General features: G+C 60.5%; 1 protein-coding gene across 2 annotated transcripts; it reads left to right on the forward strand.

The window, feature by feature from the left end:
• Positions 1-89: 89 nt before the first annotated feature.
• On the forward strand, positions 90-26728 carry CXXC1 (CXXC finger protein 1). 2 transcript variants are annotated; one of them, XM_033083513.1, is made up of 15 exons: positions 90-238; positions 363-460; positions 1183-1283; positions 2695-2798; positions 3793-3948; positions 7295-7321; positions 9517-9666; positions 13070-13177; positions 14514-14698; positions 17098-17305; positions 20136-20246; positions 21299-21348; positions 22331-22427; positions 24560-24712; positions 26483-26728. In XM_033083513.1, the coding sequence occupies exons 1-15, from the start codon at positions 236-238 to the stop codon at positions 26621-26623; spliced, it is 1692 nt and encodes a 563-aa protein (XP_032939404.1). In that variant the 5' UTR covers positions 90-235; the 3' UTR covers positions 26624-26728. The 2 variants fall into 2 exon arrangements, with proteins under 2 accessions (XP_032939404.1, XP_032939403.1); XM_033083512.1 differs by lacking the exon at positions 9517-9666 and having other exon boundaries at positions 134-238.
• The last annotated feature ends 320 nt before the right edge of the window (positions 26729-27048 follow it).

Consider the following 27048-nt stretch of genomic DNA (forward strand, 5'->3'; position numbering starts at 1 on the left):
TCATGTCCCCCATGTTCCCAATAAACGTTCTGCCACCACTGCTGTCCCTCACGTCTGCCTTTATTACCGCGGGTGACACTTCCCCCAAACATGGCGGCCCCCACCATCGCTCTCCCCAGGCCGCCGCCATCCTGGGGGCGGGCGCGCCGTGAACCGGAAGCGGAAGTTGGGCACGCCCCCGCTTCCGCCCGGGGTTGGGCCTAGCCCGGAGCGTCGCTCGGTGGCGGCGGCAGAGATGGTGAGGGGGGAGCTTGGGGTTTGTGCGGGCCTGGGCGGGTCTGCGGTGTGGGGGCGAGGGTGTTGAGGGGTGGGCAGGGTGTCTGTGGTGCCTGGGTGACACCCCCCGCCATTACCCCCCTCAGGACAGCGAATTCTCGGACGCGGAGGCGGCCCCGGGCGGGGAGGAGAACGCACCGGTTTATTGCGTGTGCCGCAAGCCGGACATCAACTGCTTCATGATGTGAGGGGGGAATGGGGGGATCGGGGTCTGTAACTGTGTCAGGGTGTGAGGGAGGGTCTGGGAGGGTCCCCAGTTGTGTCAGGATGTGAAGGGGGATGGGGGTCCCCAACTGTGCCGGGATGTGAGGAGGGGGTCCCCAACTGTGTCAGGGTGTGAGGGGTTTCTGGGGGGTTCCCAACTACTTCAGGATGTGAGGGGGGAATGGGGGATCGGGATCTCTAACTGTGTCAGGGTGTGAGGGAGGATCTGGGAGGGTCCCCAGTTGTGTCAGGATGTGAAGGGGGATCAGAGTCCCCCCAACTGTGTCAGGGTGTGAGGGGGGGTCTGGGAGGGTCCCCAGTTGTGTCAGGATATGAGGGGTTTCTGGGGGGTCCCGAGCTGCTTCGGGATGTGAGGGGGGGTCTGGGTGTCCCCAGCTGTGTCTGGATGTGAGGGGGGGTCTGGGTGCCCCCAGCTGTGTCTGGATGTGAGGAGGGTTCTGGGGGGTCCCCAGTTATGTCAGGGTGTGAGGGGGGAACTCAGCAGATCTGAGGGGGCTGCAGAGGAAAAGGGACACAGGACTGGAGTCTCTCAGGGTGGGAGTTGGGGGGGGGGTCTCGGGTTGTTTTGGCCCCTGGGGGTGTTGGAGGGTGTCCCTTGAAGCGGGGAGGGGGTGCAGGATCCCCTTGGGGGGGCTTTGGGGCTGCCCAGCTTAGGGTCTCGGTGTCACCCCCGTCCCACAGCGGCTGCGACAACTGCAACGAGTGGTTCCATGGGGACTGCATCAACATCACCGAGCGCATGGCCAAGGCCATCCGGGAGTGGTACTGCCGGCAGTGCCGCGGTGAGAGGGGCTGGGGGCTCGGGGGGCTTTGGGGGTCTGTGAGGGGCCATCTGGGGGTCTCAGTGCCATGATGAGAGGGGCTGGGGGCTCTGAGGGGGCTTTGGGGGGCTCTGAGGGGCCATCTGGGGGTGGCAGTGCCATAGTGAGAGGGACTGGGGGCTCGGGGGGGCTTTGGGGGACTCTGGGGGTGCTCTAAGGGGGCTTTGGGGGGCTCAGGGGGGCCATCCAGGAGTGGCAGTGCAGCAGTGAGAGGGGCTGGGGGCTCAGAGAGGATTTTGGGGGGCTCGGGGGGCTTTGGGGGGCTCTGAGGGGCCATCCAGGAGTGGCAGTGCAGCAGTGAGAGGGGCTGGGGGCTCAGAGAGGATTTTGGGGGGCTCTGAGGGGGCTTTGGGGGGCTGTGAGGGGCCATCTGGGGGTCTCAGTGCCATGATGAGAGGGGCTGGGGGCTCTGAGAGGATTTTGGGGGGCTCTGAGGGGACTCAGGGGGGCCATCCGGGAGTGGCAGTGCTGTGGTAAGAGGGGCTGGGGGCTCTGAGAGGGCTTTGGAGGGATCTGGGAGTAGTTTGGGGGGCTCTGAGATGACTTGGGGGGGCTCTGAGGGGCCATCTGGGGGTAACAGTGCAGCGATGAAAGGGTCTGGGGGCTCTGGGGGGGTTTGAGCAGGTTTTGGGGGGGGCTCTGGGAGGCCATCTGGGGGTCTCAGTGCCATGATGAGAGGGGCTAGGGGCTCTGAGAGGATTTTGGGGGGCTCTGGGTGGTTTTTTTGAGGTTCTGGGTGGCTTTTGGGGGGCTCTGGGTGGTTTTTTTTTGAGGGTCTGGGTGGTTTTTGGGGGCTCTGGGTGGTTTTTTTTTGAGGTTCTGGGTGGCTTTTGGGGGGCTCTGGGTGGTTTTTGGGGTGGTCTGAGTGGTTTTTGGGTGCTCTGAGTGGTACTTGGGGGGCTCTGGGTGATTTTTTCAATGCTCTGTGTGGTTTTTGGGGGCTCTGGATGATTTTTGGGGTGGTCTGGGTGGGGTTTTTTTTGGGGCTCTGGGTGGTTTTGGGTGCTCTGTGTGGTACTTGGGGTGGTCTGTGTGGTTTTTGAGGGCTTGAGTGGTTTTTGGGGTGGTCTTGGTGGTTTTTGAGTGCTCTGGTTGGTTTTTGGGGGGCTCTGGGTGATTTTTTGAGTGGTCTGTGTGGTTTTTAGGGGGCTCTGTGTGGTTTTTGGGACTCTGGGTGTTTTTTGGGGTGATCTTTGTGCTTTCTGGGGGTGATCTCAGCCACCTGAGTGCGATTTGGAGGCGCAGGGCAGGTACTGGTGCCCATTTTGGGACTCCTGGATCACAGTGGGGTCTGTGCTGAGGTGGGGAGGGGGCGAGGGGACCCCTGGGTGAGGAGTTCAGGGTCCCCCTGACGCCCCTCTGACCCCCCCAGAGAAGGACCCGTCCCTGGAGATCCGGTACCGGCACAAGAAGTGGCGGGAGAAGGAGCACGAGGGCACCAAGGGCCAGGAGCTGGAGCCGGGCCGGGCTGCCAAGGTGGGTCTGGGGGGGGTCACCCCACAAAAGGGGACACCCCAAAATCTGGGGGGAGAGGCTGGCAGGTGCCTGAGACCCTGGGGATGAGGATTTGGGGGGCACCAGAGGGCTCAGTGGTGATTTGGGGGGGATTTGGGGGAACCTTGATCCTCTCCAGGTGCTTGAGGGACACCCCCAGGTTGGATTTTGGGGTTCCCTGGGTGTGTTTTGGGGTGCCCTGGGTGGATTTTTGTATCCCTGACCCCGTTCTTGGGGTTTCTGATCCCATTTTTGGGGTGCCTGACCCCTCTTTTGGGGTGTCCCACCCAGATCAAGTGCTCTGCCCGCATGTGTGGCGAGTGCAAGGCAGGGGTGTCCCAGATGGGATTTGGGGTTTCCCAGGTGATTTTTGGGGTGTGTTTCCCGGTTTTTGGGTTTCCTGACCCCGTTTTTGGGGTGTCTGATCCCATTTTTGGGATGCCTGACCCGGTTTTTAGGGTCCCTGACCCCAGATCAAGCGCTCTGCCCGCATGTGTGGCGAGTGCGAGGCAGGGGTGTCCCAGGTGGGATTTGGGGTGTCCCAGGTGATTTTTGGGATGCCTGATTCCATTTTTGGGGTTCCTGACCCCATTTTTGTGGTGCCTGACCCCGTTTTGGGGTTCCTGACCCGGTTTTTGGGATCCCTGAGCCCAGATCAAGCGCTCTGCCCACATGTGTGGCGAGTGCGAGGCAGGGGTGTCCCAGGTGATTTTTGGGGTGTCCCAGGTGATTTTTGGGGTGTCCCAGGTGATTTTTGGGGTGCCTGACCACATTTTTGTGGTGCCTGACCCCGTTTTTGGGATCCCTGACCCCGTTTTTGTGATCCCTGAGCCCAGATCAAGCGCTCTGCCCGCATGTGTGGCGAGTGCGAGGCAGGGGTGTCCCAGGTGATTTTTGGGGTGTCCCAGGTGGGATTTGGGGTATCCCAGGTGGTTTTTGGGATCCCTGACCCGGTTTTTGTGATCCCTGTCCCCAGATCAAGCGCTCTGCCCGCATGTGTGGCGAGTGCGAGGCGTGCCGGCGCCCCGAGGACTGCGGCCAGTGCGATTTCTGCCGGGACATGAAGAAGTTCGGGGGCCCCAACAAGATCCGCCAGAAGTGCCGGCTGCGGCAGTGCCAGCTGCGGGCTCGGGTGAGGCCAGAGTGTCCCCAATGTGTCCTCAAAGTGTCCCCAGTGTATCCTTAATGTGTCCCCAATGCATCCCCAGAGTGTTCCCAAAGTGTCCCCGGTGTGTCCCAAGCGTATCCTTAATGTGTCCCCAGAGTGTCCCCAATGTGTCCCCAGTGTTTTCCTGGAGTGTCCCCAGCATGTCCTCAATGTGTCCCCAGAGTGTCCCCAGTATGTCCTTAACATGTCCCCAATGTGTCCCCAGAGTGTCTCCAGAGTGTCCCCAGTGTATCCTTAATGTGTCCCCAGAGTGTCCCCAGTGTGTCCCCAACGTGTTGCCAAAGTGTCCCCAGCGTGTCCCCAGTGTGTCCCCAATGTGTCTGCAGAGTGTCCGCAGAGTGTCCTCAATGTGTCTGCAGTGTGTCCCCAATGTGTTCTCAGAGTGTCCCCAATGTGTCCTTAACATGTCCCCAATGTGTCCCCAGTGTGTCCTTAACATGTCCCCAGAGTGTCCCCAATGTGTCCCCAATGTGTCCCCAGAGTGTCCCCAGCGTGTCTTTAACATGTCCCCAATGTGTCCCCAGAGTGTCCTCAGAGTGTCCCCAATGTGTCCCCAGAGTGTCCCCAGCGTGTCTTTAACATGTCCCCAATGTGTCCCCAGTGTGTCCTTAACATGTCCCCAGAGTGTCCCCAATGTGTCCTCAAAGTGTCCCCAGTGTATCCTTAATGTGTCCCCAATGTGTCCTTAACATGTCCCCAGAGTGTGCCCAGACTGTCCCCAGAGTGTCCCCAGTGTGTCCTTAACATGTCCTCACAGTGTCTCCAATGTGTCCCCATAGTGTCCCCAGTGGGTCTGCAGGGTGTCCCCATAGTGTCCCCAAATGTATCCCCAGTGTGTCCTTAACATGTCCCCAATGTGTTCCCGGAGTGTCCCCAATGTGTGTGCAGTGTGTCCCTAATGTGTCCCTAATGTGTCCCCAGAGTGTTCCCAAAGTGTCCTTAACATGTCCCCAAGGTGTCCCCAATGTGTCTGCAGTGTGTCCCCAGAGTGTCCCCAAATGTGTTCCCAGTGTGTCCTTAACATGTCCCCAGTGTGTCCCCAGAGTGTCTGCAGCATGTCCTCAATGTATCCTCAGAGTGTCCCCAGAGTGTCCTCAAAGTGTCTGCAGTGTGTCCCCAATGTGTTCTCAGAGTGTCCCCAACGTGTCCTTAACATGTCCCCAATGTGTCCCCAATGTGTCCTCAAAGTGTCCCCAGTGTATCCTTAATGTGTCCCCAATGTGTCCTCAGAGTGTTCCCATTGTGTCCTTAACAAGTCCCCAGAGTGTCCCCAGAGTGTCCTTAACATGTCCTCACAGTGTCCTCAATGTGTCCCCATAGTGTCCCCAGTGGGTCTGCAGGGTGTCCCCATAGTGTCCCCAAATGTGTCCCCAGTGTGTCCTTAACATGTCCCCAACGTGTCCCCAATGTGTCTGCAGCATGTCCCTAGCGTGTCCCCAACGTGTCCCCAGTGTATCCTTAATGTGTCCCCAGAGTGTCCCCAGTGTGTCCTCAACATGTCCCCAGTGTCCCCAGCGTGTGCACAGCATGTCCCCAATGTGACTTTTTGTCACTGTGTCCCATCATGTGTCTCAGTCACTGCCTCGTGTCCCTTTGTCACCGTGTCCGTGACGTGTCCCTTGTTCCCATTCCATCTTGTCCCCATGTCCCCTGTCCCGTGTCCCTTTGTCACCCTGTCCCGTGTCATGACATGTCCTTTGTCACCGTCTCACTCTGTCCTCGTGTCTCTTTGTCACCTTGTGCCACGTCCCTGATGTGTCACACTCGTGTCCCTGTGTCCCCTGTTCCTCAGGTGTTCTGTGTCCCCACCAAGCTGCTGTGTGTGTCCCTGTGTCACCCTGATGTGTCCCCAAGGTGTCTTGTGTCCCTGCTGTGTCCCTGTGTCACCCTGATGTGTCCCCAAGGTGTCTTGTGTCCCTGCTGTGTCCCTGTGTCACCCTGATGTGTCCCCAAGGTGTCTTGTGTCCCTGCTGTGTCCCTGTGTCACCCTGATGTGTCCCCAAGGTGTCTTGTGTCCCTGCTGTGTCCCTGTGTCACCCTGATGTGTCCCCAAGGTGTCTTGTGTCCCTGCTGTGTCCCTGTGTCACCCTGATGTGTCCCCAAGGTGTCTTGTGTCCCTGCTGTGTCCCTGTGTCACCCTGATGTGTCCCCAAGGTGTCTTGTGTCCCTGCTGTGTCCCTGTGTCACCCTGATGTGTCCCCAAGGTGTCTTGTGTCCCTGCTGTGTCCCTGTGTCACCCTGATGTGTCCCCAAGGTGTCCATGTCCCTGCTGTGTCCCTGTGTCACCCTGATGTGTCCCCAAGGTGTCTTGTGTCCCTGCTGTGTCCCTGTGTCACCCTGATGTGTCCCCAAGGTGTCTTGTGTCCCTGCTGTGTCCCTGTGTCACCCTGATGTGTCCCCAAGGTGTCTTGTGTCCCTGCTGTGTCCCTGTGTCACCCTGATGTGTCCCCAAGGTGTCTTGTGTCCCTGCTGTGTCCCTGTGTCACCCTGATGTGTCCCCAAGGTGTCTTGTGTCCCTGCTGTGTCCCTGTGTCACCCTGATGTGTCCCCAAGGTGTCTTGTGTCCCTGCTGTGTCCCTGTGTCACCCTGATGTGTCCCCAAGGTGTCTTGTGTCCCTGCTGTGTCCCTGTGTCACCCTGATGTGTCCCCAAGGTGTCTTGTGTCCCTGCTGTGTCCCTGTGTCACCCTGATGTGTCCCCAAGGTGTCTTGTGTCCCTGCTGTGTCCCTGTGTCACCCTGATGTGTCCCCAAGGTGTCTTGTGTCCCTGCTGTGTCCCTGTGTCACCCTGATGTGTCCCCAAGGTGTCTTGTGTCCCTGCTGTGTCCCTGTGTCACCCTGATGTGTCCCCAAGGTGTCTTGTGTCCCTGCTGTGTCCCTGTGTCACCCTGATGTGTCCCCAAGGTGGCCATGTCCCTGTGTCTCCATGTCCCTGTGTCACTGCCCTGACATGTCCCTGTGTCCCCATGTCCTCTGTCCCTGTGTCCCTAACTGTCCCCATGTCCTGTGTCCCTGTATCCCCATGCCCCATGTCCTCTGTCCCTATGTCCCCTGTCCCTCTTCCTCTGTTCCCATGTCCCCTGTCCCATTGTCCCCATGTCCCCATCCCCATATCCCCTGTCCCTGTGTCCCTCTGTCCCCATGTCCCATGTCCCTGTGTCCCTATATCCCCATGTCCCATGTCCCTGTGTCCTCATGTCCTCTGTTCCCATGTTCTCTGTCCCCATGTCCCTGTCCCCCATGTCCCCATGTCCCCTGTCCTGCTGTCCCCACCCTGCCACATGCCTGACGTGTCCCCACTGTCCCCACAGGAGTCCTACAAGTACTTCCCCACCTCGGTGAGTGCTGGGGGCCCTGGGGGAGGGGAGGGGAGGGGGAGGGGAGGGGAGGGGCACCCCAAAATCCTCCATCCCCCTGGGGTGAGGGGGGGTCTCACAGGCACAGGGGGTGGGGGTGCCCAGGAAGGTGCTGACCCCCCCTAGTTGGTTCAGGGGAGTCCCTGGGGTGCCATGAGGGGTCCTGGGGGTCCCAAGAGGGTCCCAGGGGTGCCATGGGGGGGTCCCAGGGATTCCATGGGGGGTCCTGGGTGTCCCAGGAGGGTCCCTGGGGTCCCAAGAGGGTCCCAGGGGTGCCATGGGGGGGTCCCTGGGGTCCTAAGAGGGTCCCGGGGGTCCCAAGAAGGTCCCGGGGGTTCCAAGAGTGACATGAGGGGGTCCCTGGGGTCCCAAGAGGGTCCCTGGGGTGCCAGTCGGGGGTCCTGAGAGTCCCTGGGGTGCCACACAGGGGTCCTAGAAGGGTCCTGGGGGTCCCTGGGGTGCCACGCGGGAGTCCCGGGGGTCCCAAGAAGGTCCCAGGGGTGCCATGGGGGCGTCCCTGGGGTGCCACACAGGGGTCCCAGGAGGGTCCCTGGGGTGCCATGCGGAAGTCCCGGGGGTCCCAAGAAGGTCCCGGGGGTCCCAAGGATTCCATGGGGGGTCCTGGGGGTCCCGAGAGGGTCCCTGGGGTGCCATGGGGGGTCCTGGGGGTCCCGAGAGGGTCCCTGGGGTGCCATGGGGGAGTCCCTGGGGGTCCCAAGAGAGTCCTGGGGGTCTCTGGGGTGCCATGGGGGGTCCATGGGGTCCCAAGAGGGTCCCAGGGGTGCTACACGGGGGTCCCAGGAGGGTCCCTGGGATGCCATGGGGGAGTCCCAGGGATGCCATGGGGGGTCCTGGGGGTCCCAAGAGGGTCCCAGGGATTCCATGGGGGAGTCCCTGGGGGTCCCAAGAGAGTCCCGGGGGTCCCAAGGGTGCCATGAGGGGGTCCTGGGGGTCCCAAGAGGGTCCTGGGGGTCTCTGGGGTGCCACGGGGAGGTCCCTGGGGTCCCAAGAGGGTCCTTGGGGTGCCACACGGGGGTCCTAGAAGGGTCCCGGGGGTCCCTGGGGTGCCACACGGGGGTCCCAGAAGGGTCCCGGGGGTCCCGAGGGTGCCATGGGAGAGTCCCAGGGATTCCATGGGGAGGATCCGGGGGGTCCCAAGAAGGTCCCAGGGATCCCAAGGATTCCATGGGGGGTCCTGGGGGTCCCAAGAGGGTCCCAGGAGTGCCATGGGGGAGTCCCTGGGGTGTCACGTGGGGGTCCCAAGGGTGCCATGGGGGGTCCTGGGTGTCCCAGGAGGGTCCCTGGGGTCCCAAGAAGGTCCCGGGGGTCCCAAGGGTGCCACGAGGGGGTCCTGGGAGTCCCTGGGGTGCCACACGGGGGTCCTAGAAGGGTCCCGGGGGTCCCTGGGGTGCCACACGGGGGTCCCAGAAGGGTCCCAAGGGTCCCTGGGGTGCCATGGGGGAGTCCCTGGGGTGCCATGGGGGGGTCCCTGGGGTCCCAAGAGGGTCCCAGGGGTGCCATGGGGGGGTCCCTGGGGTCCCAAGAAGGTCCCAGGGGTCCCAAGGATTCCATGGGGAGTCCTGGGGGTCCCAAGAGGGTCCTGGGGGTCTCTGGGGTGCCACGGGGAGGTCTCTGGGGTCCCAAGAAGATCCCAGGAGTGCCATGGGGGAGTCCCTGGGGTGTCACGCAGGGGTCCCAAGGGTGCCATGGGGGGTCCTGGGTGTCCCAGGAGGGTCCCTGGGGTGCCACGAGGGGGTCCCTGGGGTCCCAAGAGGGTCCCTGGGGTGCTACACGGGGGTCCCAGGAGGGTCCCTGGGGTGCCATGGGGGAGTCCCTGGGCGTCCCAAGAGAGTCCCGGGGGTCCCAAGAGTGCCACGAGGGGGTCCCTGGGGGTCCCAAGAGGGTCCCGGGGGTCCCAAGAAGGTCCCAGGGGTCCCAAGGGTGCCACAGGGGGATCCTGGGGGTCCCAAGAAGATCCTGGGTGTCCCAGGAGGGTCCCTGGGGTGTCATGTGGGGGTCTCGGGGGTCCCAGGGGTGCCATGGGGGGTCCCAGGGGCGCCATGGGAGGTCCCAGGGGTGCCATGGGGGGGTCCCTGGGGTGCCACACGGGGGTCCCGGGGGTCCTTGGGGTGCCAGGCAGGGTCCCGGGGGTCCCTGGCAGTGCTGACCCCCCCCAGCTGGCGCGGGGGCGCGAGGGGGACCTGGAGCTGCTGAAGGCGCAGCTGGGGGGGCCGGGGCCCCCCGAGAGCCTCTCGGACGAGGAGCTGCCCCTCGACCCCCGGCTCTACCAGGAGCTCTGCGCCGGCGCCTTCGACGAGCACGGCCTGGTGAGCCCCCAAAAAACTGCACTGGGACCCCAAAAATGTAATGGGACCCCAAAACTGCCCCCCCGGGACCCCAAAAAACTGCCCTGGGACCCCAAAAACTGCACTGGGACCCCAAAAAGTGTAATGGGACCCCAAAAAATGTAATGGGACCCCAGAAAGTGTAATGGGACCCCAAAACTGCCCCCTTGGGACCCCAAAAAACTGCCCTGGGACCCCAAAACTGCCCCCCCCGGGACCCCAAAAAACTGCCCTGGGACCCCAAAAACTGCACTGGGACCCCAGAAATGTAATGGGACCCCAAAACTGCCGCCTTGGGACCCCAAAACTGCCCCTTTGGGACCCCAAAACTGCCCCCTTGGGACCCCAAAAAGTGTAATGGGACCCCAAAAACTGCACTGGGACCCCAAAAATGCAATGGGACCCCAGAAAATGCAATGGGACCCCAGAAAGTGTAATGGGACCCCAAAACTGCCCCCTTGGGACCCCAAAAAACTGCCCTGGGACCCCAGAAAATGTAATGGGACCCCCAAAAAATGTAATGGGACCCCAAAACTGTCCCCTTTGGACCCCAGAAACTGCCCCAGGCACCCCAGAAACTGCCCCTGCGACCCTAAGAAACTTCCCCGGGACCCCAAAAAATGTAATGGGACACCAGAAAATGTAATGGGACCCCAAAAACTGCCCTGGGACCCTAGAAACGGCACCAGGCACCCCAAAACTGCCCCCTTGGGACCCTAAAACTACCCCAGGCACCCCAAAAAATGTAATGGGACCCCCAAAACTGCCCCTGGGACCTCAAAAACTGCACTGAGATCCCAAAACTGCCCCCTTGGGACCCCAAAAACTGCACTTGGACCCCAAAAACTGCCCCTTGGGACCCCAAAAACTGTAATGGGACCCCAAAAACTGCCCCTTGGGACCCGAAAACCTGGTTTAGGCTGTTGAGGCCTGGTTCAGGCCTGGTTTAGGTGGGTTAGGCCGTTTAGGCCTGGTTAGGCCTGGTTTAGGCCTGGTTCAGGCCTGGTTTAGGCCTGGTTTAGGCCTGGTTAGGCCTGGTTTAGGCCTGGTTTAGGCCTGGTTTAGACCTGGTTTAGGCCTGGTTAGGCCTGGTTCAGGCCTGGTTTAGGCCTGGTTTAGGTCTGGTTAGGCCTGGTTTAGGCCTGGTTTAGCCTGGTTTAGGCCTGGTTTAGGCCTGGTTAGGCCTGGTTTAGGTCTGGTTCTGTGTGTGTCGAGGTGAGCTTCAGGTGTGTCAGGCTGTGTCCTCTGTCCCTGTAAGGGTCTGTGTCCCCAAGTGTGTCCCCAAATGTCCCCAAGTGTGTCCCCAAGTGTCCCCAGGCGTGTCAGGGCATGTCCCCATGGTGCCCTGAGCAATGTCCCCAAGTGTTTCCAGACCAGACCATGCTCCAAGATGTGTCCCCAAGTGTGTCCCCAAATGTCCCCAAGTGTGTCCTGGCACATCCCCAGACCAGGCCATGCCCTGAGCCGTGTCCCCAAATGTCCCCAAGAGTGTCCCCAAGTGTCCTCATACCAGGCCATGCTGCAAGGCGTGTCTCCAAATGTCCCCAAGTGTGTCCCCAAATGTCCCCAAGATTGTCCCCCACATGTCCCTTCGTGGGCCACACTCTGAGGCACATCGGGACTGCCACCTCCGTGTCCCCGCATGTCCCCAAGAGTGTCCCCACGTGTCTCTAGACCAGGCCACGCTCCAAGGCGTGTCCCCAAGCGTGTCCCCAAATGTCCCCAAGCGTGTCCTGTCGCCTCAGGCTACCTTGTCCCCAAATGTCCCTTCACAGGCCACGCTCTGAGACGCATCGGGGCTGTCACTGCAGTGTCCCTGATGTGTCCCTGTGTCCCCAACGTGTCCCCAACGTGTCCCTAGATCAGGCCATGCTCCAAACCGTGTCCCCAAATGTCCCCAAGCGTGTCCTGGCACATCCCCACACCAGGCCATGCCCTGAGCCGTGTCCCCAAATGTCCCCAAGAGTGTCCCCAAGTGTCTCTAGACCAGGCCATGCTCCAAGGCGTGTCCCCAAGCGTGTCCCCAAATGTCCCCAAGCGTGTCTGTCACCTCAGGTTGCCTTGTCCCCAAATGTCCCTTCATGGACCACACTCTGAGGCACATCGGGGCTGTCACCCCATTGTCCCTGACATGTCCCCATGTCCCCAAGTGTCTCTAGACCAGGCCATGCTCCAAGGTGTGTCCCCAAGTGTGTCCCCAAATGTCCCCAAGCGTGTCCTGGCACTTCCTCAGACCAGGCCATGCCCTGAGCTGTGTCCCCAAGTGTCCCCAAGTGTGTCCCCACATGTCCCTAGACCAGGCCATGCTCCAAACCGTGTCCCCAAGCATGTCCCCAGATGTCCCCAAGCATGTCCTGGCACATCCCCAGACCAGGCCATGCTCTGAGCTGTGTCCCCAAGTGTCCCCAAGCGTGTCCCCCAAATGTCCCTAGACCAGGCCATGCTCCAAGGCATGTCCCCAAGCGTGTCCCCAAATGTCCCCAAGCGTGTCCTGTCGCCTCAGGCTGCCTTGTCCCCAAATGTCCCTTCATGGGCCACACTCTGAGACACATCGGGGCTGTCACCCCATTGTCCCTGACATGTCCCCATGTCCCCAAGTGTCTCTAGACCAGGCCATGCTCCAAGGCGTGTCCCCAAGTGTGTCCCCAAATGTCCCCAAGCGTGTCCTGTCGCCTCAGGTTGCCTTGTCCCCAAATGTCCCTTCATGGACCACACTCTGAGACGCATCGGGGCTGTCACCGCAGTGTCCCTGACGTGTCCCCAACGTGTCCCCAATGTGTCTCTAGACCAGGCCATGCTCCAAACCGTGTCCCCAAATGTCCCCAAGTGTGTCCCCAAGTGTCCCTAGGCCAGGCCATGCTCCAAGATGTGTCCCCAAGTGTGTCCCCCAATGTCCCCAAGCGTGTCCTGTCACCTCAGGCTGCCTTGTCCCCAAATGTCCCTTTGCGGGCTACACTCTGAAGCACATTGGGGCTGCCACCACAGTGTCCCAAACATGTCCCCAACGTGTACCCAGCATGTCCCCAACATGTCCCCAACATGTCCCTAGACCAGGCCATGCTCCAAGCTGTGTCCCCAGATGTCCCCAAGCGTGTCCTGGCACATCCCCACACCCAGCCATGCCCTGAGTCGTGTCCCCAAATGTCCCCAAGAGTGTCCCCAAGTGTCCCTAGACCAGGCCATGCTCCAAGGCATGTCCCCAAGCGTGTCCCCAAATGTCCCCAAGCGTGTCTGTCACCTCAGGCTGCCTTGTCCCCAAATGTCCCTTCATGGACCACACTCTGAGGCACATTGGGGCTGCCACCTCAGTGTCCCTGACGTGTCCCCATGTCCCCACCGTGTCCCCACGTGTCCCCAAATGTCCCCGCGTGTCCCCACCCGCCAGCCCTGGCTCAGTGACGCCGAGGACGCGCCGTTCCTGGACCCCGTGCTGCGCAAACGCGCCGTCAAGGTCAAACACGTCAAACGCAGGGAGAAGAAATCCGACAAGAAGGTGGGGCACTGGGAGCTACTGGGAGCTACTGGGAGGGGCACTGGGAGCTACTGGGAGGGGCGCTGGGAGCTACTGGGAGCTACTGGGAGGCTCTCAGGGGCTCTTGGAGCTACTGGGAGGCTCTCAGGGGTTACTGGGAGGGCCACTGGGAGTTACTGGGAGTTACTGGGAGGCTCTTGGGGCACTGGGAGCTACTGGGAGACTTCAAGAGTTCCTTGGAGAGCCACTGGGAGTTACTGGGAGACTCCAGGGGTTACTGGGAGGGCCACTGGGAGTTACTGGGAGGCTCTCAGGGGCACTGGGAGTTACTGGGAGACTTCAGGGGTTACTGGGAGGGCCACTGGGAGTTACTGCAGGGTTCCAAGGGTTGCTGGGAGCTACTGGGAGTTACTGGGAGACTCCAAAGTTTGCTGGGAGAGCCACTGGAAGTTACTGGGAGGCTCTCAGGGGCACTGGGAGTTACTGGGAGACGCCAAGGGTTACTGGGAGGGCCACTGGTAGTTACTGGAAGGCTCCAAGGATTACTGGGAGGGCCACTGGGAGTTACTGGGAGGCTCTTGGGTCACTGGGAGCTGCTGGGAGACGCCAGGGGTTACTGGGAGGGCCACTGGGAGTTACTGGGAGGCTCTCAGGGGCACTGGGAGCTACTGGGAGACTCCAAGCGTTACTGGGAGAGCCACTGGGAGTTACTGCAAGGTTCCAAGGGTTGCTGGGAGCTACTGGGAGTTACTGGGAGACTCCAAAGGTTGCTGGGAGAGCCATTGGGAGTTACTGGGAGGCTCTCAGGGCACTGGGACCTACTGGAAGTTACTGGGGGACTCCAAGGATTACTGGGAGGGCCATTGGGAGCTACTGGGATGCTCTAAGTGTTGCTGGGAGAGCCACTGGGAGTTACTGGGTGGTTACTGGGAGTGCTGGGCTACGAGTACTGGTTACTGGGAGATCACTGGTGCTAACTGGTGCTCACTGGTGCAGAAGGAGGAGCGCTACAAGCGGCACCGGCAGCGGGCGCGGCACCGCGAGCGCTCTGAGTGGTCACTGGGTGGTTACTGGGAGGTCACTGGAGGTTACTGGGAGGTCACTGGGAGGTCACTGGGCTATGAGTGGTGGTCACTGGGAGGTCACTGGTGCTAACTGGTGCTCACTGGTGCAGAAGGAGGAGCGCTACAAGCGGCAGCGGGCGTGGCACCGCGAGCGCTCTGGGTGGTCACTGGGTGGTTACTGGGAGGTCACTGGGAGGTTACTGGGAGGTCACTGGGAGGTTACTGGGCTGTGAGTGATGGTCACTCGGAGGTCACTGGTGCTAACTGGTTGTCACTGGTTCTCACTGGCGCAGAAGGAGGAGCGCTACAAGCGGCACCGGCAGCGGGCGCGGCACCGCGAGCGCCGCGGGCACCCCGAGCGCGCCGACGCCCGCGACCCCGCGGGGCTGGGCCAGTGCCTGGGCCCCGGCTGCACCCGGCCCGCGCGCCCGCCCTCCAAGTACTGCAGCGAGGCCTGCGGCATCAAACTGGCTGCCAAGTGAGTGCCCACCAGTATGGACCAGTATGGGGTGGTACGGGGTGGTACGGACTGGTATAAAACAGTATAGGATGGTACAGACCAGTATGGACCAGTGCGGGGCAGTACGGGCCAACATGGACTGGTATGGACTGGTATAGAACAGTACAGACCAGTATGGACCAGTGCAGGATGGTATAGACTGCTATAGACTGGTATTAACTGGTATAGAATGGTACAGACCAGTATGGACCAGTGTGGGGTGGTACAGGCTGGTATGGACTGGCATGGACTGGTATTAACTGGTATAGAATGGTACAGACCAGTATAGACCAGTGTGGGGCGGTATAGACTGCCATAGACTGGTATTAACCAGTATAGAACAGTACAGACCAGTATAGACCAGTGTGGGACAGTATAGAGTGCTATAGACTGGTATTAACCAGTATAGAATGGTACAGACCAGTATGGACCAGTGCGGGATGGTACAGACCAGTATAGACTGATATAAACCAGTATAGAATGGTACAGACTGGTATAGACCAGTGCAGGACAGTACAGACCAGTATGGACCAGTACGGGGCAGTACGGGCTGGTATGGACTGGTATGGACTGGTATAAAACAGTACAGAGCAGTATGGACCAGTGCGGGGTGGTACAGGCTGGTATGGACTGGTATAAACTGGTATAGAATGGTACAGACCAGTATGGACCAGTGTGGGAGAGTGTAGACTGGTATGAACCAGTATAGAATGGTACAGAGCAGTATAGACCAGTACAGGATGGTACAGACTGGTATAAACTGGTATGGAACAGTATAGACCAGTATGGACCAGTGCAGGGTGGTACAGACTGGTATAAACCAGTATAGAATGGTGCAGACTGGTATAGACCAGTATAAACCAGTTCAGGACAGTACAGACTGTTACAAACCAGTACAGATCCCAGTGACCCCACAGCCCCCATTAACCCTTTCCCCCAATCCCAGCTGGATCTATGAGATCCTGCTGCAGATCCCAGTGATCCCACACCCCCCATTAACCCTTTCCCCCATCCCAGTGATCCCAGTGTCCCCATTAACCCTTTCCTCACCCCGATCCCAGTCAGATCTACGAGATCACAGTGACCCCACAGCCCCCATTAACCCTCTCCCCCCGATCCCAGCCGGATCTATGAGATCCCAGTGATCTCAGTGTCCCCATTGACCCTTTCCTCACCCTGATCCCAGCCAGACCTATGAGATGCAGCAGTGGATCCCAGTGATCCCAGTGTCCCCATTAACCCTTTCCTCACCCCAATCCCAACCAGATCTACGAGATCCAGCAGTGGATCCCAGTGTCCCCATTAACCCTTTCCCCCCCAATCCCAGCCGGATCTATGAGATCCCAGTGACCCCACAGCCCCCATTAACCCTCTCCCCCCGATCCCAGCTGGGTCTACGAGATCCTGCTGCAGATCCCAGTGATCCCACACCCCCTATTAACCCTTTCCCCAACATCCCAGCCAGATCTACGAGATCCCAGTGACCCCACAGCCTCCATTAACCCTTTCCTCACCCCAATCCCAGCCAGATCTACGAGATCCTGTCCCAGCAGATCCCAGTGACCCCACACCCCCCATTAACCCTTTACTCACCCCCATCCCAGCCGGATCTATGAGATCCTCCCCGAGCAGATCCCAGTGTCCCCATTAACCCCCTATTAACCCTTTCCCCCATCCCAGTGACCCCACAGCTCCTATTAACCCTTTCCCCCCCAATCCCAGCCAGATCTACAAGATCCCAGTGACCCCAGTGTCCCCATTAACCCTTTCCTCACCCCGATCCCAGTGTCCCCATTAACCCTTTCCTCCCCCTGTGATCCCAGCCGGATCTACGAGATCCCAGTGACCCCACAGCCCCCATTAACCCTTTCCCCCCCCTGTGATCCCAGCCGGATCTACGAGATCCTGCCGCAGCGCATCCAGCAGTGGATCCCAGTGACCCCAGTGTCCCCATTAACCCTTTCCCCCCCTCTGATCCCAGCCAGATCTACGAGATCCCAGTGACCCCACAGCCTCCATTAACCCTTTCCCCCCATCCCAGTGACCCCACAGTCCCCATTAACCCTTTCCCCCTGATCCCAGCCGGATCTACGAGACCCCAGTGACCCCACAGCCCCCATTTACCCTTTCCCCCATCTCAGTGACCCCACAGCCCCCATTAACCCTTTCCTCACCCCCATCCCAGCCAGATCTACGAGATCCCAGTGACCCCACAGCCCCCATTAACCCTTTCCCCCCCGATCCCAGCCGGATCTACGAGATCCTGCCGCAGCGCATCCAGCAGTGGATCCCAGTGACCCCAAACCCCCCATTAACCCTTTCCCCCCGTCCCAGTGACCCCACAGCCCCCATTAACCCTCTCCCCCCTGTGATCCCAGCCGGATCTACGAGATCCTGCCGCAGCGCATCCAGCAGTGGCAGCAGAGCCCGTGCGTGGCGGAGGAGCACGGCAAGCGGCTGCTGGAGCGCATCCGGCGCGAGCAGCACCAGGCGCGCCTGCGGCTGCAGGAGATGGAGCGGCGCTTCCACGAGCTCGAGGGGCTCATCGCCCGCGCCAAGGGCCACCCGCCCCGCGAGGACGAGGAGGTGGGAGCCCCTGGGGGGCTGCTGGAGGGTGGGGAGCTCAGAATCCTGTTAATTCTGCCCATTTTGGGGCTTCTTTGAGAGCCTTCTGTTCCCCTGGGAACACCTGGGCACCCCCTGGGACTGCTGGAGGGTGGGGAGCTCAAAATCCCATTAATTCTGCCCATTTTATATCCTCTTTGAGAGCCTTCTGTTCCCCAGGGCTGCTGGAGGGTGGGGAGCCCCAAATCCTGTTAATTCTGACCATTTTGGGTCCTTTCTGAGGCATTTCTGTTCCCCTGGGTACCCCCCTGGACTGCTAGAGAGTGGGGACCCCAAAATTCCTTGAATTCTCCCCATTTTGGGTCCTTTCTGAGGAATTTCTGTTCCCCAGGGCTGCTGGAGGGTGGGGAGCCCCAAATCCTGTTAATTCTGACCATTTTGGGGCTTCTTTGAGGAATTTCTGTTCCCCTGGGAACACCTGGGCACCCCCTGGGACTGCTGGAGGGTGGGGACCCCAAAATTCCTTGAATTCTGCCCATTTTGGGTCCTCTTTTGAGGAATTTCTGTTGCCTGGGGGCTGCTGCAGGGTGGGGAGCCCAAAATCTCGTTAATTCTGACCATTTTGGGTCCTCTTTGAGGAATTTCTGTTCCCCTGGGTTGTTACAGGGTGGGGACCCCAAAAACCCTTTAATTCTCCCCATTTTTAATCCTCTTTGAGAGTCTTCTGTTCCCAGGGGCTGCTACAGGATGGAGAGCTCAAAATCCCGTTAATTCTGCCCATTTTGGGTCCTCTTTGAGAGTCTTCTGTTCCCTGGGGCTGCTGGAGGGTGGGAAGCTCAGAATTCCTTGAATTCTGCCCATTTTGGGTCCTCTTTTGAGGAATTTCTGTTCCCCTGGGGCTGCTGGAGGATGGGGAGCTCAAAATCCCATTAATTCTGCCCATTTTGGGTCTTCTTTGAGGAATTTCTGTTCACTGGGGGCTACTGGAGGGTGGGGACCCAAAATGCCTTTAATTCTGCCCATTTTATATCCTCTTTGAGAGCCTTCTGTTCCTTGGGGCTGTTGGAGGATGGGGAGCCCAAAATCCTGTTAATTCTGCCCATTTTGGGTCCTCTTTTGAGGAATTTCTGTTGCCTGGGGGCTGCTGGAGGGCGGGGAGCTCAAAATCCCTTTAATTCTGCCCATTTTTGATCCTCTTTGAGGGTCTTCTGTTCCCCAGGGCTGCTGCAGGATAGGGACCCAAAATCCCGTGAATTCTACCCATTTTGGGTCCTCTTTGAGGAATTTCTGTTCCCCTGGGGGCTGCTGGAGGGTGGGGAGTCCAAAATCCCGTTAATTCTCCCCATTTGGGGTCCCTCTAGACATCCCTCCTGACTCTTCATGAGCTCCTGGGACCCCAAATCCTTTAATTCTCCCCATTTTGGGGTCCCTCTAGAGACCCCTCTGCTCCCCTGGGCACACCTGGGCACCCTCACCTGGCTCCTGGAGATCTGGGACCCCCAAAACTCTTTTAATTCTCCCCATTTTGGGGTCCCTTGGGCACCCACACCTGGCTCCTGGAGATCTGGGGACCCCAAACCCTTTAATTCTCCCCATTTTAGGGTCCCCCTTGAGGCCCCTGGGCACACCTGGGCACCCACATCTGGCTCCTGGAAATCTGGGACCCCAAATCCTTTAATTCTCCCCATTTTGGTGTCCCTCTAGAGATCCCTCCTGACTCTTCATGAACTCCTGGCACCCCAAATCCTTTCATTCTCCCCATTTTGGGGTCCCCTGAGCACCCCCACCTGGCTCCTGGAGATCTGGGACCCCAAATCCTTTAATTCTCCCCATTTTGGGGTCCCTCTTGAGATCCCCCCCTGTCTTTTCATGAACTGGGACCCCCCAAATCCTTTAATTCTCCCCATTTTGGGGTCCCCTGGGCACCCTCACCTGGCTCCTGGAGATCTGGGGACCCCCAAAATCCCTTTAATTCTCCCCATTTTGAGGTCCCTTTAGAGATCCCTCCTGACTCTTCATGAACTCCTGACACCCCAAATCCTTTAATTCTCCCCATTTTGGGGTTGCCTGGGCACCCCCACCTGGCTCTTGGAGATCTGGGAACCCCAAAATCCTTTAATTCTCCCCATTTTGGGGTCCCTCTTGAGATCCCTCCTGACTCTTCATGTACTCCTGGGACCCCAAATCCTTCAATTCTCCCCATTTTGGGGTCCCTCTTGAGATCCCCCCTGTCTTTTCATGAACTGGGACCCCCCAAATCCTTTAATTCTCCCCATTTTGGGGTCCCCTGGGCACCCCCACCTGGCTCCTGGAGATCTGGGCACCCCCAAAATCTCTTTTAATTCTCCCCATTTTGGGTCCTCTTGAGATCCACCCTGACCTTTCATGAACTCCTGGGACCCCCAAATCCTTTAATTCTCCCCATTTTGGGGTCCCCTGGGTACCCCCACCTGGCTCCTGGGGATCTGGGGACCCCAAATCCTTTAATTCTCCCCATTTTGGGTCCTCTTGAGATCCCCCCTGACTCTTCATGAACTGGGACCCCCCAAATCCTTTAATTCTCCCCATTTTGGGGTCCCTTGGGCACCCACACCTGGCTCCTGGAGATCTGGGGACCCCCAAACCTTTAATTCTCCCCATTTTGGGGTCCCTCTAGAGATCCCTCCTGACTCTTCATGAACCCCTGGGACCCCAAATCCTTTAATTCTCCCCCTTTTGGGGTCCCCCCTGAGCCCCTGAGCATCCCCCAAATCCCTGAGTCCATCCTGGTTCCCCCCCAAACCCCTAAAGCCCCTCACCCTCGGGTCCCCCCAAGCTTGGGGTGCCCCCCCTGACCCTGCTGTCCCCTCAGAGCACAGAAGGGGACAGTGAGGACACGGACCTGCAGATCTTCTGCGTGTCCTGTGGCCACCCCATCAACCCCAAGGTGGCCCTGAGGCACATGGAGCGCTGCTACGCCAAGGTGACCCCAAATCCCGGGGTGTGGGGGGGCTGGGGGCGCCTCTGGGGTCTGTGGGGATCTGTGGGGTCTGGGGGGTCATTGAGGGGTCTGTGGGGGCGTCTCTGGGGTCTGTGGGGGCGTCTGTGGGGTCTGTGGGGTCATTGAGGGGTATCTGTGGGGGCGCCTCTGGGGTCTGTGGGGGCATCTGTGGGATCTGGGGGGATCTGTGGGGGCATTCATGGGATCTTTGGGGTCATTTCTGGGGTCTGTGTGGTCATTGAGGGGTCTGTGGGGTCATCTGTGGGGTCATTGAGGGGTCTGTGGGGGCATCTGTGGGATCTGTGGGGTCATCTGTGGGATCTTTGGGATCATCCATAGGATCTGTGGGGTCATCTGTGGGATCTGTGGGGTCATCCAGGGGATCTGTAGGGATCTGTGGGGTCATTGAGGGGTCTGTGGGGATCTGTGGGGTCTTCTGTGGGGTCACCTCTGGGATCTGTCTGGTCATCCATGGGATCTGTGGGGTCATCTGTGGGATCTGTGTGGGATCTGTGGGGTCATTGAGGGGTCTGTAGGGATCTGTCGGGTCTGTGGGGTCATCTGTGGGATCTGTGGGATCATCCATGGGATCTGTGTGGGATCTGTGGGATCATTTAGGGGTCTGTAGGGATCTGTGGGATGTGTGGGATCATCTTTTTGGGATCTGTGGGGTCATCTGTGGAGTTATCTGTGGGATCTGTGGGATTATCCATGGGATCTGTGGAATTATCCACATGCCCTATGGGATCACCCATGGGATCACCCGTGGGATCACCTGTGGCACTCTCTGGGCTCCTGTGGGATCTTCTGGGGGATCCTTTTAGGGGAACTTTGGGAGCCCCCAGAGGCCGTGGGGGATCCCTTTCCTCAGCCCAGAGAGGCTGGGGGGACCCTGTGGAGGAACTTTGGGGTCTCTGTGGGGGCTGGGGGGGCTCTGTAGGGGCTGGGGGTCCCTCTGGGGGTCCATAGGATCCCGAGGGGGTCTCAGGGGGTCCCATCCCTGCCCCCCTTTTGACTCCCCCACCCCACTGCAGTACGAGAGCCAAACGTCCTTCGGGTCCATGTACCCCACCCGCATCGAGGGGTGAGTGGGGAGGGGGCTGGGGGGCGCCCTGGGGTGGAGGGGGGGTCCCAACCCCCTAAATCCTCATGGGAATGGGGGTAGCACCTTGGGGAGGGGTCCCAGCCCCCCTAAATCTTCATAGGAAAGGGGGGGAGCACCCTTGGGGGGTCCCAGCCCCCCTAAATCCTCATGGGAAGGGGGGGAGCACCTTGGGGGGTGGTCTCAGCCCCCCTAAATCCCCATGGGAGGGGGGAGCACCTTGGGGAGGGGTCCCAGCCCCCTAAATCCGCATGGGAAGGAGGGAGCACTTCTGGGGAGGGGTCCCAGCCCCCCTTAATCCTCATGGGAAGGGGGGAGCACTTTTGGGGGGGGTCCCAGCCCCCCAAAATCCTCATGGGAATGGGGATTAGCACCTTTGGGGGGGTCCTAGCCCCCTAAATCCGCATGGGAAAAGGGGGGAACACCTTGGGGGGGGGTCCCAGCCCCCTAAATCCTCCTGGGAATGGGGGAGCACCTTGGGGAGGGGTCCCAGCCCCCATAAATCCTGCTGGGAAGGAGGGGAGCACTTTTGGGGAGGGTCCCAGTTCCCATAAATCCCCATGAGAGGGGGGAGTAGCACCTTTGGGGGGTCCCAGCCCCCTAAATCCTCATGGGAAGGGGGGAGCACTTTTGGGGGGTGGTCCCAACCCCCCTAAATCCTCATGGGAAGGAGGGGTCCCATCCAGAGGAGGCTTTTTGAGTAGGGGGTTTCACCCTGGGGAGGGGGCACTGGGGGGAAGGGGGCACCCACGGTGGCACTTTGGGGACAAGGGGGGGGTCCCAGCTCCCCTAAATCCTCATGGGATGTGGGGGTCCCATCCAGAGGAGGCTTTTTGAGTAGGGGGTTTCACCCAGGGGAGGGGGCACTGTGAGGGGAGTTTAAGGGGGGGTTGTGGCTGTCTGGGGAGGGGTCCCTCAGCCCCCTGTCCCCCCCCCACTCAGGACACCTCTCGTGTCCCCCCAGGGCCACCCGGCTGTTCTGTGACGTTTACAACCCCCAGAGCAAAACCTACTGCAAGAGGCTGCAGGTGCTGTGCCCGGAGCACTCCCGGGACCCCAAGGTGGGGCTGGGGGCTGGGGGGGGCAGGGGCAGGGCCAGGACACTGCTGGGACCCCCAGGGTGGGCACAGGGTGGGACAGGATGGGACAGAACAGGGACAGTGCCAGGGCACTGCTGGGACCCCCAGGGTGGGCACAGGGTGGGACAGGATGGGACAGTGCCAGGGCACTGCTGGGACCCCCAGGGTGGGCACGGGGGGAATTGGGGGGCAGTGCCAGGACATTCCTGGGACCCCCAGGGTGGGCACGGGGGGAATTGGGGGGCAGTGCCAGGACACTGCTGGGACCCCCAGGGTGGGCACAGGGTGGGGGCAGTGCCAGGGCACTGCTGGGACCCCCAGGGTGGGCACAGGGTGGGACAGGGCAGAGGCAGTGCCAGGACACTCCCAGGACCCCAAGATGGGGACAGGACAGGGAGAGTGCCAGGACACCAAGGTGGGCATGGGAGGGGATAGGGACAGTGTCCAGGACACCAAGGTGGACATGAGGGGACAGGACAGTGACAGTGCCAGGACTCTGAGGTGGAGACAGGACAGGGACAGTGCCAGGACACTGAGGTGGACATGAGGGGACAGAGACAGTGTCCAGGACACCAAGGTGGGGACAGGACAGGGACAGTGCCAGGACTCCAGGATTGGGACAGGACAGGGACAGTGTCCAGGACACTCCTGAGGACACAGGGGGTTTTGGGGGGACAGGGACAGTGTCCGGGACAGCAAGATGGGAACGGGGCAGGGACAGTGCCAGGACCTCAAGGTGGGGACAGGACAGGGACACTGTCCAGGACACCAAGATGGGGACTGGACAGTGACAGTGCCGGGACTCTGAGGTGGACATGGGAGGGGACAGTGACGGTGTCAGGACCCCATGGTAGGGACGGGACAGGGACAGTGCCAGGACACCAAGATGAACACAGGACAGGGACAGTGCCCTGGACACCAGGTGGACATGGGAGGGGACAGGGGCAGTGCCAGGACACCAAGGTGAGGACAGGGACAGTGTCAGGACACTCCCAGGACCCCATGATGGGGACAGGACAAGGACAGTGCCCAGGACCCCATGATGGGGACAGGACAAGGACAGTGCCCAGGACCCCATGATGGGTACGGAACAGGGACAGTGCCAGGACACAGAGGTCGGGACAGGACAGGGACAGTGCCAGGACACTCCCAGGACACCAAGGTGGGGACAGGACAGGGACAGTGTCCAGGACCCCAAGGTGGGGACAGGACTAGGACAGTGCCAGGACACTTTCAGGACACCAAGATGGGGACAGGACAGGGACAGTGCCAGGACACTCCTGAGGACACAGGGGGGTTTGGAGGGACAGGGACAGTGTCCAGGACACTCCCAGGACCCCGAGGAGGACATGAGGGAACAGGACAGGGGCAGTGCCAGGACAGCAAGGTGGGGACGGAACAGGGACAGTGCCAGGACTCTGAGGTGGACATGGGAGGGGACAGTGACAGTGCCAGGACCCCAGGGTAGGGACAGGGACAGAGCCAGGACACTCCCAGGACCCCAACAGGGGAGGGGACAGGGATAGTGCCAGGACAGCAAGGTGGGGACAGGACAAGGAAGTGCCAGGACCCCGAGGTGGGGACAGGACAGGAACAGTGCCCAGGACACTCCCAGGACCCCATGATGAGGACAGGATAGGGACATTGCCAGGACAGCAAGGTGGGGACAGGACAGGGACAGTGCCATGACACCAGGGTGGGGACAGTGCCAGCACACTCCCAAGACCCCAAGACAGGGACAGGACAGGGATAGTGCCAAGACACTGAGGTGGACATGGGAGGGGACAGTGACAGTGCCAGGACACTCCCAGGACCCCAAGGTGGGGATGGGACAGGGACAGTGCCCAGGACCCCATGATGGGCACAGGACAGGGACAGTGTCCAGGACACTGAGGTGGACATGAGGGGACAGGGACAGTGCCAGGACCTCAGGATAGGGACAGGACAGGGACAGTGCCCAGGACACTCCAGGACCCCATGATGAGGACAGGACAGGGACAGTGCCAGCACACTGAGGTGGACATGAGGGGACAGTGACAGTGCCAGCACACTCCAGGACCCCAGCAGGACACGGGGGTGGCCGAGGGGCTCTGGGTGACCCCGCTCCCCCCCAGGTGCCCGCGGACGAGGTGTGTGGCTGTCCCCTGGTGCGCGACGTCTTCGAGCTCACCGGGGACTTCTGCCGTGTCCCCAAGCGCAAGTGCCACCGCCACTACTGCTGGGAGAAGCTGCGCCGCGCCGAGGTGGACCTGGAGCGCGTCCGCGTGGTGGGTGTCCCCAAATGTCCCCAGAGTGTCCCCAGATGTCCCCAGAGTGTCCTTAATGTGTCCACAGAGCGTCCCCAGAGTGTCCTTAATGTGTCCTTAATGTGTCCACAGAGTGTCCCCAGACTGTCCCCAGATGTCCCCAGAGTGTCCTTAATGTGTCCCAAGAGAGTCCTCAGATATCCCCAGAGTGTCCTCAGAGGTCCACAGAGTGTCCCCAGGATGTCCCCACAGGATCCTCAGTGTGTCCCCAGAGTGTCCCCAGAATGTCCTCAAAGTGTCCCCAGAGTGTCCCCAGAATGTCCTCAAAGTGTCCTCAAAGTGTCTTCACAGTGTCCCCAGAGTGTCCCCTCACTGTCCCCAGAGTGTCCCCAGAGTGTCCTCTTCCCACATCTCTGGGGTTGCTTCAGGGGTGTCCCCATGTCCCCAGGGGTGTCCCCATGTCCCTGCTAATGTCCTTCATGATACCCCTGTGTCCCCAAGGGTTTCTAAATGTCCCCCATGGTTCCCGTCCCCATATTGTCCTTGTCCCCACACTGTCCCTCGCTGTCCCTCGCAGTGGTACAAGCTGGACGAGCTGTTCGAGCAGGACCCTGTCCCCTCCCTGTCCCCGCCCTGTCCCCTCACTGTCCCTGTCCCCACGCTGTCCCTGTCCCCACACTGTCCCTCGCTGTCCCTCGCAGTGGTACAAGCTGGACGAGCTGTTCGAACAGGACACTGTCCCTGTCCCTACGCTGTCCCTGTCCCCACGCTGTCCCTGTCCCCACACTGTCCCTGTCCCCACACTGTCCCCACCCTGTCCCTGTCCCCACCCTGTCCCTGTCCTCATGCTGTCCCTGTCCCCACACTGTCCCTCGCTGTCCCTGTCCCCACGCTGTCCCCTCGCTGTCCCCTCACTGTCCCTCCTGTCCCTCGCAGTGGTACAAGCTGGACGAGCTGTTCGAGCAGGACACTGTCCCTGTCCCCACACTGTCCCCACCCTGTCCCTGTCCCCACCCTGTCCCTGTCCTCATGCTGTCCCTGTCCCCACACTGTCCCTGTCCCCACACTGTCCCCTCACTGTCCCCACGCTGTCCCCTCGCTGTCCCTCACAGTGGTACAAGCTGGACGAGCTGTTCGAGCAGGACCCTGTCCCTGTCCCCATGCTGTCCCTGTCCCTGTCCCCACACTGTCCCTCCCTGTCCCCACCCTGTCCCCACACTGTCCCTGTCCCCACACTGTCCCTTGCTGTCCCCACCCTGTCCCCACACTGTCCCTGTCCCCACACTGTCCCTCCTGTCCCTCGCAGTGGTACAAGCTGGACGAGCTGTTCGAGCAGGACACTGTCCCTGTCCCCACACTGTCCCCACCCTGTCCCCTCACTGTCCCTGTCCCCACACTGTCCCCTCCTGTCCCTCGCAGTGGTACAAGCTGGACGAGCTGTTTGAGCAGGACCCTGTACCTGTCCCCACACTGTCCCTCCTGTCCCTGTCCCCACACTGTCCCCACGCTGTCCCTGCTGTCCCTGTCCCCACACTGTCCCTGTCCCCACGCTGTCCCTCACTGTCCCTCGCAGTGGTACAAGCTGGACGAGCTGTTCGAGCAGGACACTGTCCCTGTCCCCACGCTGTCCCCTCACTGTCCCTGTCCCCACGCTGTCCCCACACTGTCCCTCCTGTCCCTCGCAGTGGTACAAGCTGGACGAGCTGTTCGAGCAGGACCCTGTCCCCTCCCTGTCCCCGCCCTGTCCCCTCGCTGTCCCTGTCCCCACACTGTCCCTCCTGTCCCTCGCAGTGGTACAAGCTGGACGAGCTGTTCGAGCAGGAGCGCAATGTGCGGGCGGCCATGACCAACCGCGCGGGGCTGCTGGCTCTGATGCTGCACCAAACCATCCAGCACGACCCTCTGACCACGGACCTGCGCTCGGACCGCTGACCACCCCCCCGGGACCCCCCAAACCCCCCCAGACCCCTCCCACATCCCCCCCACACCCCCATTCCTGGGTGCTTCCCCATCCTCAAATAAATTGGGTGTGCAAGATTTGGGATTTGTGGGATCGTCTGTGGGGTCTCTGGGCTCCTGGGGGTCCCTTTTGCAGGAATTTTGGGACTGGTACCACCCCAGGTCCTGCAGAGTTTGTGGGGATCCCTTTGCTGGCCTTGGAGGCAGCTGAGTGGGGGGACCTGAGAAGGTTTGGGGGGTCCTTAGAGGGCAAGGGGGGGTGGAAATGGGAACAGCAACCTTGGGGGAGTTGAGGGGTCCCTGGTGGTTTTGGGGAGTCCTTTGAGGTGATCCTGGAGGAGAAATGGGAGCAGGAACCTGGAAGAGATTGAGGGGTCCCTGGCGGTTTTGGGGAGTCC

The sequence above is a fragment of the Catharus ustulatus genome, chromosome 32 (genome assembly GCF_009819885.2).
Source record: "Catharus ustulatus isolate bCatUst1 chromosome 32, bCatUst1.pri.v2, whole genome shotgun sequence".
Taxonomy (NCBI): Eukaryota; Metazoa; Chordata; class Aves; order Passeriformes; family Turdidae; genus Catharus; species Catharus ustulatus.

What these genes read in the sequence shown, in the direction of transcription:
- CXXC1 (XM_033083513.1), top strand. An exon ending in GGCATCAAACTGGCTGCCAA is followed by an intron (nt 14,699 to 17,097) that starts GTGAGTGCCCAC and finishes CTGTGATCCCAG; the next exon opens with CCGGATCTACGAGATCCTGC. An exon ending in ACCTGGAGCGCGTCCGCGTG is followed by an intron (nt 24,713 to 26,482) that starts GTGGGTGTCCCC and finishes TGTCCCTCGCAG; the next exon opens with TGGTACAAGCTGGACGAGCT.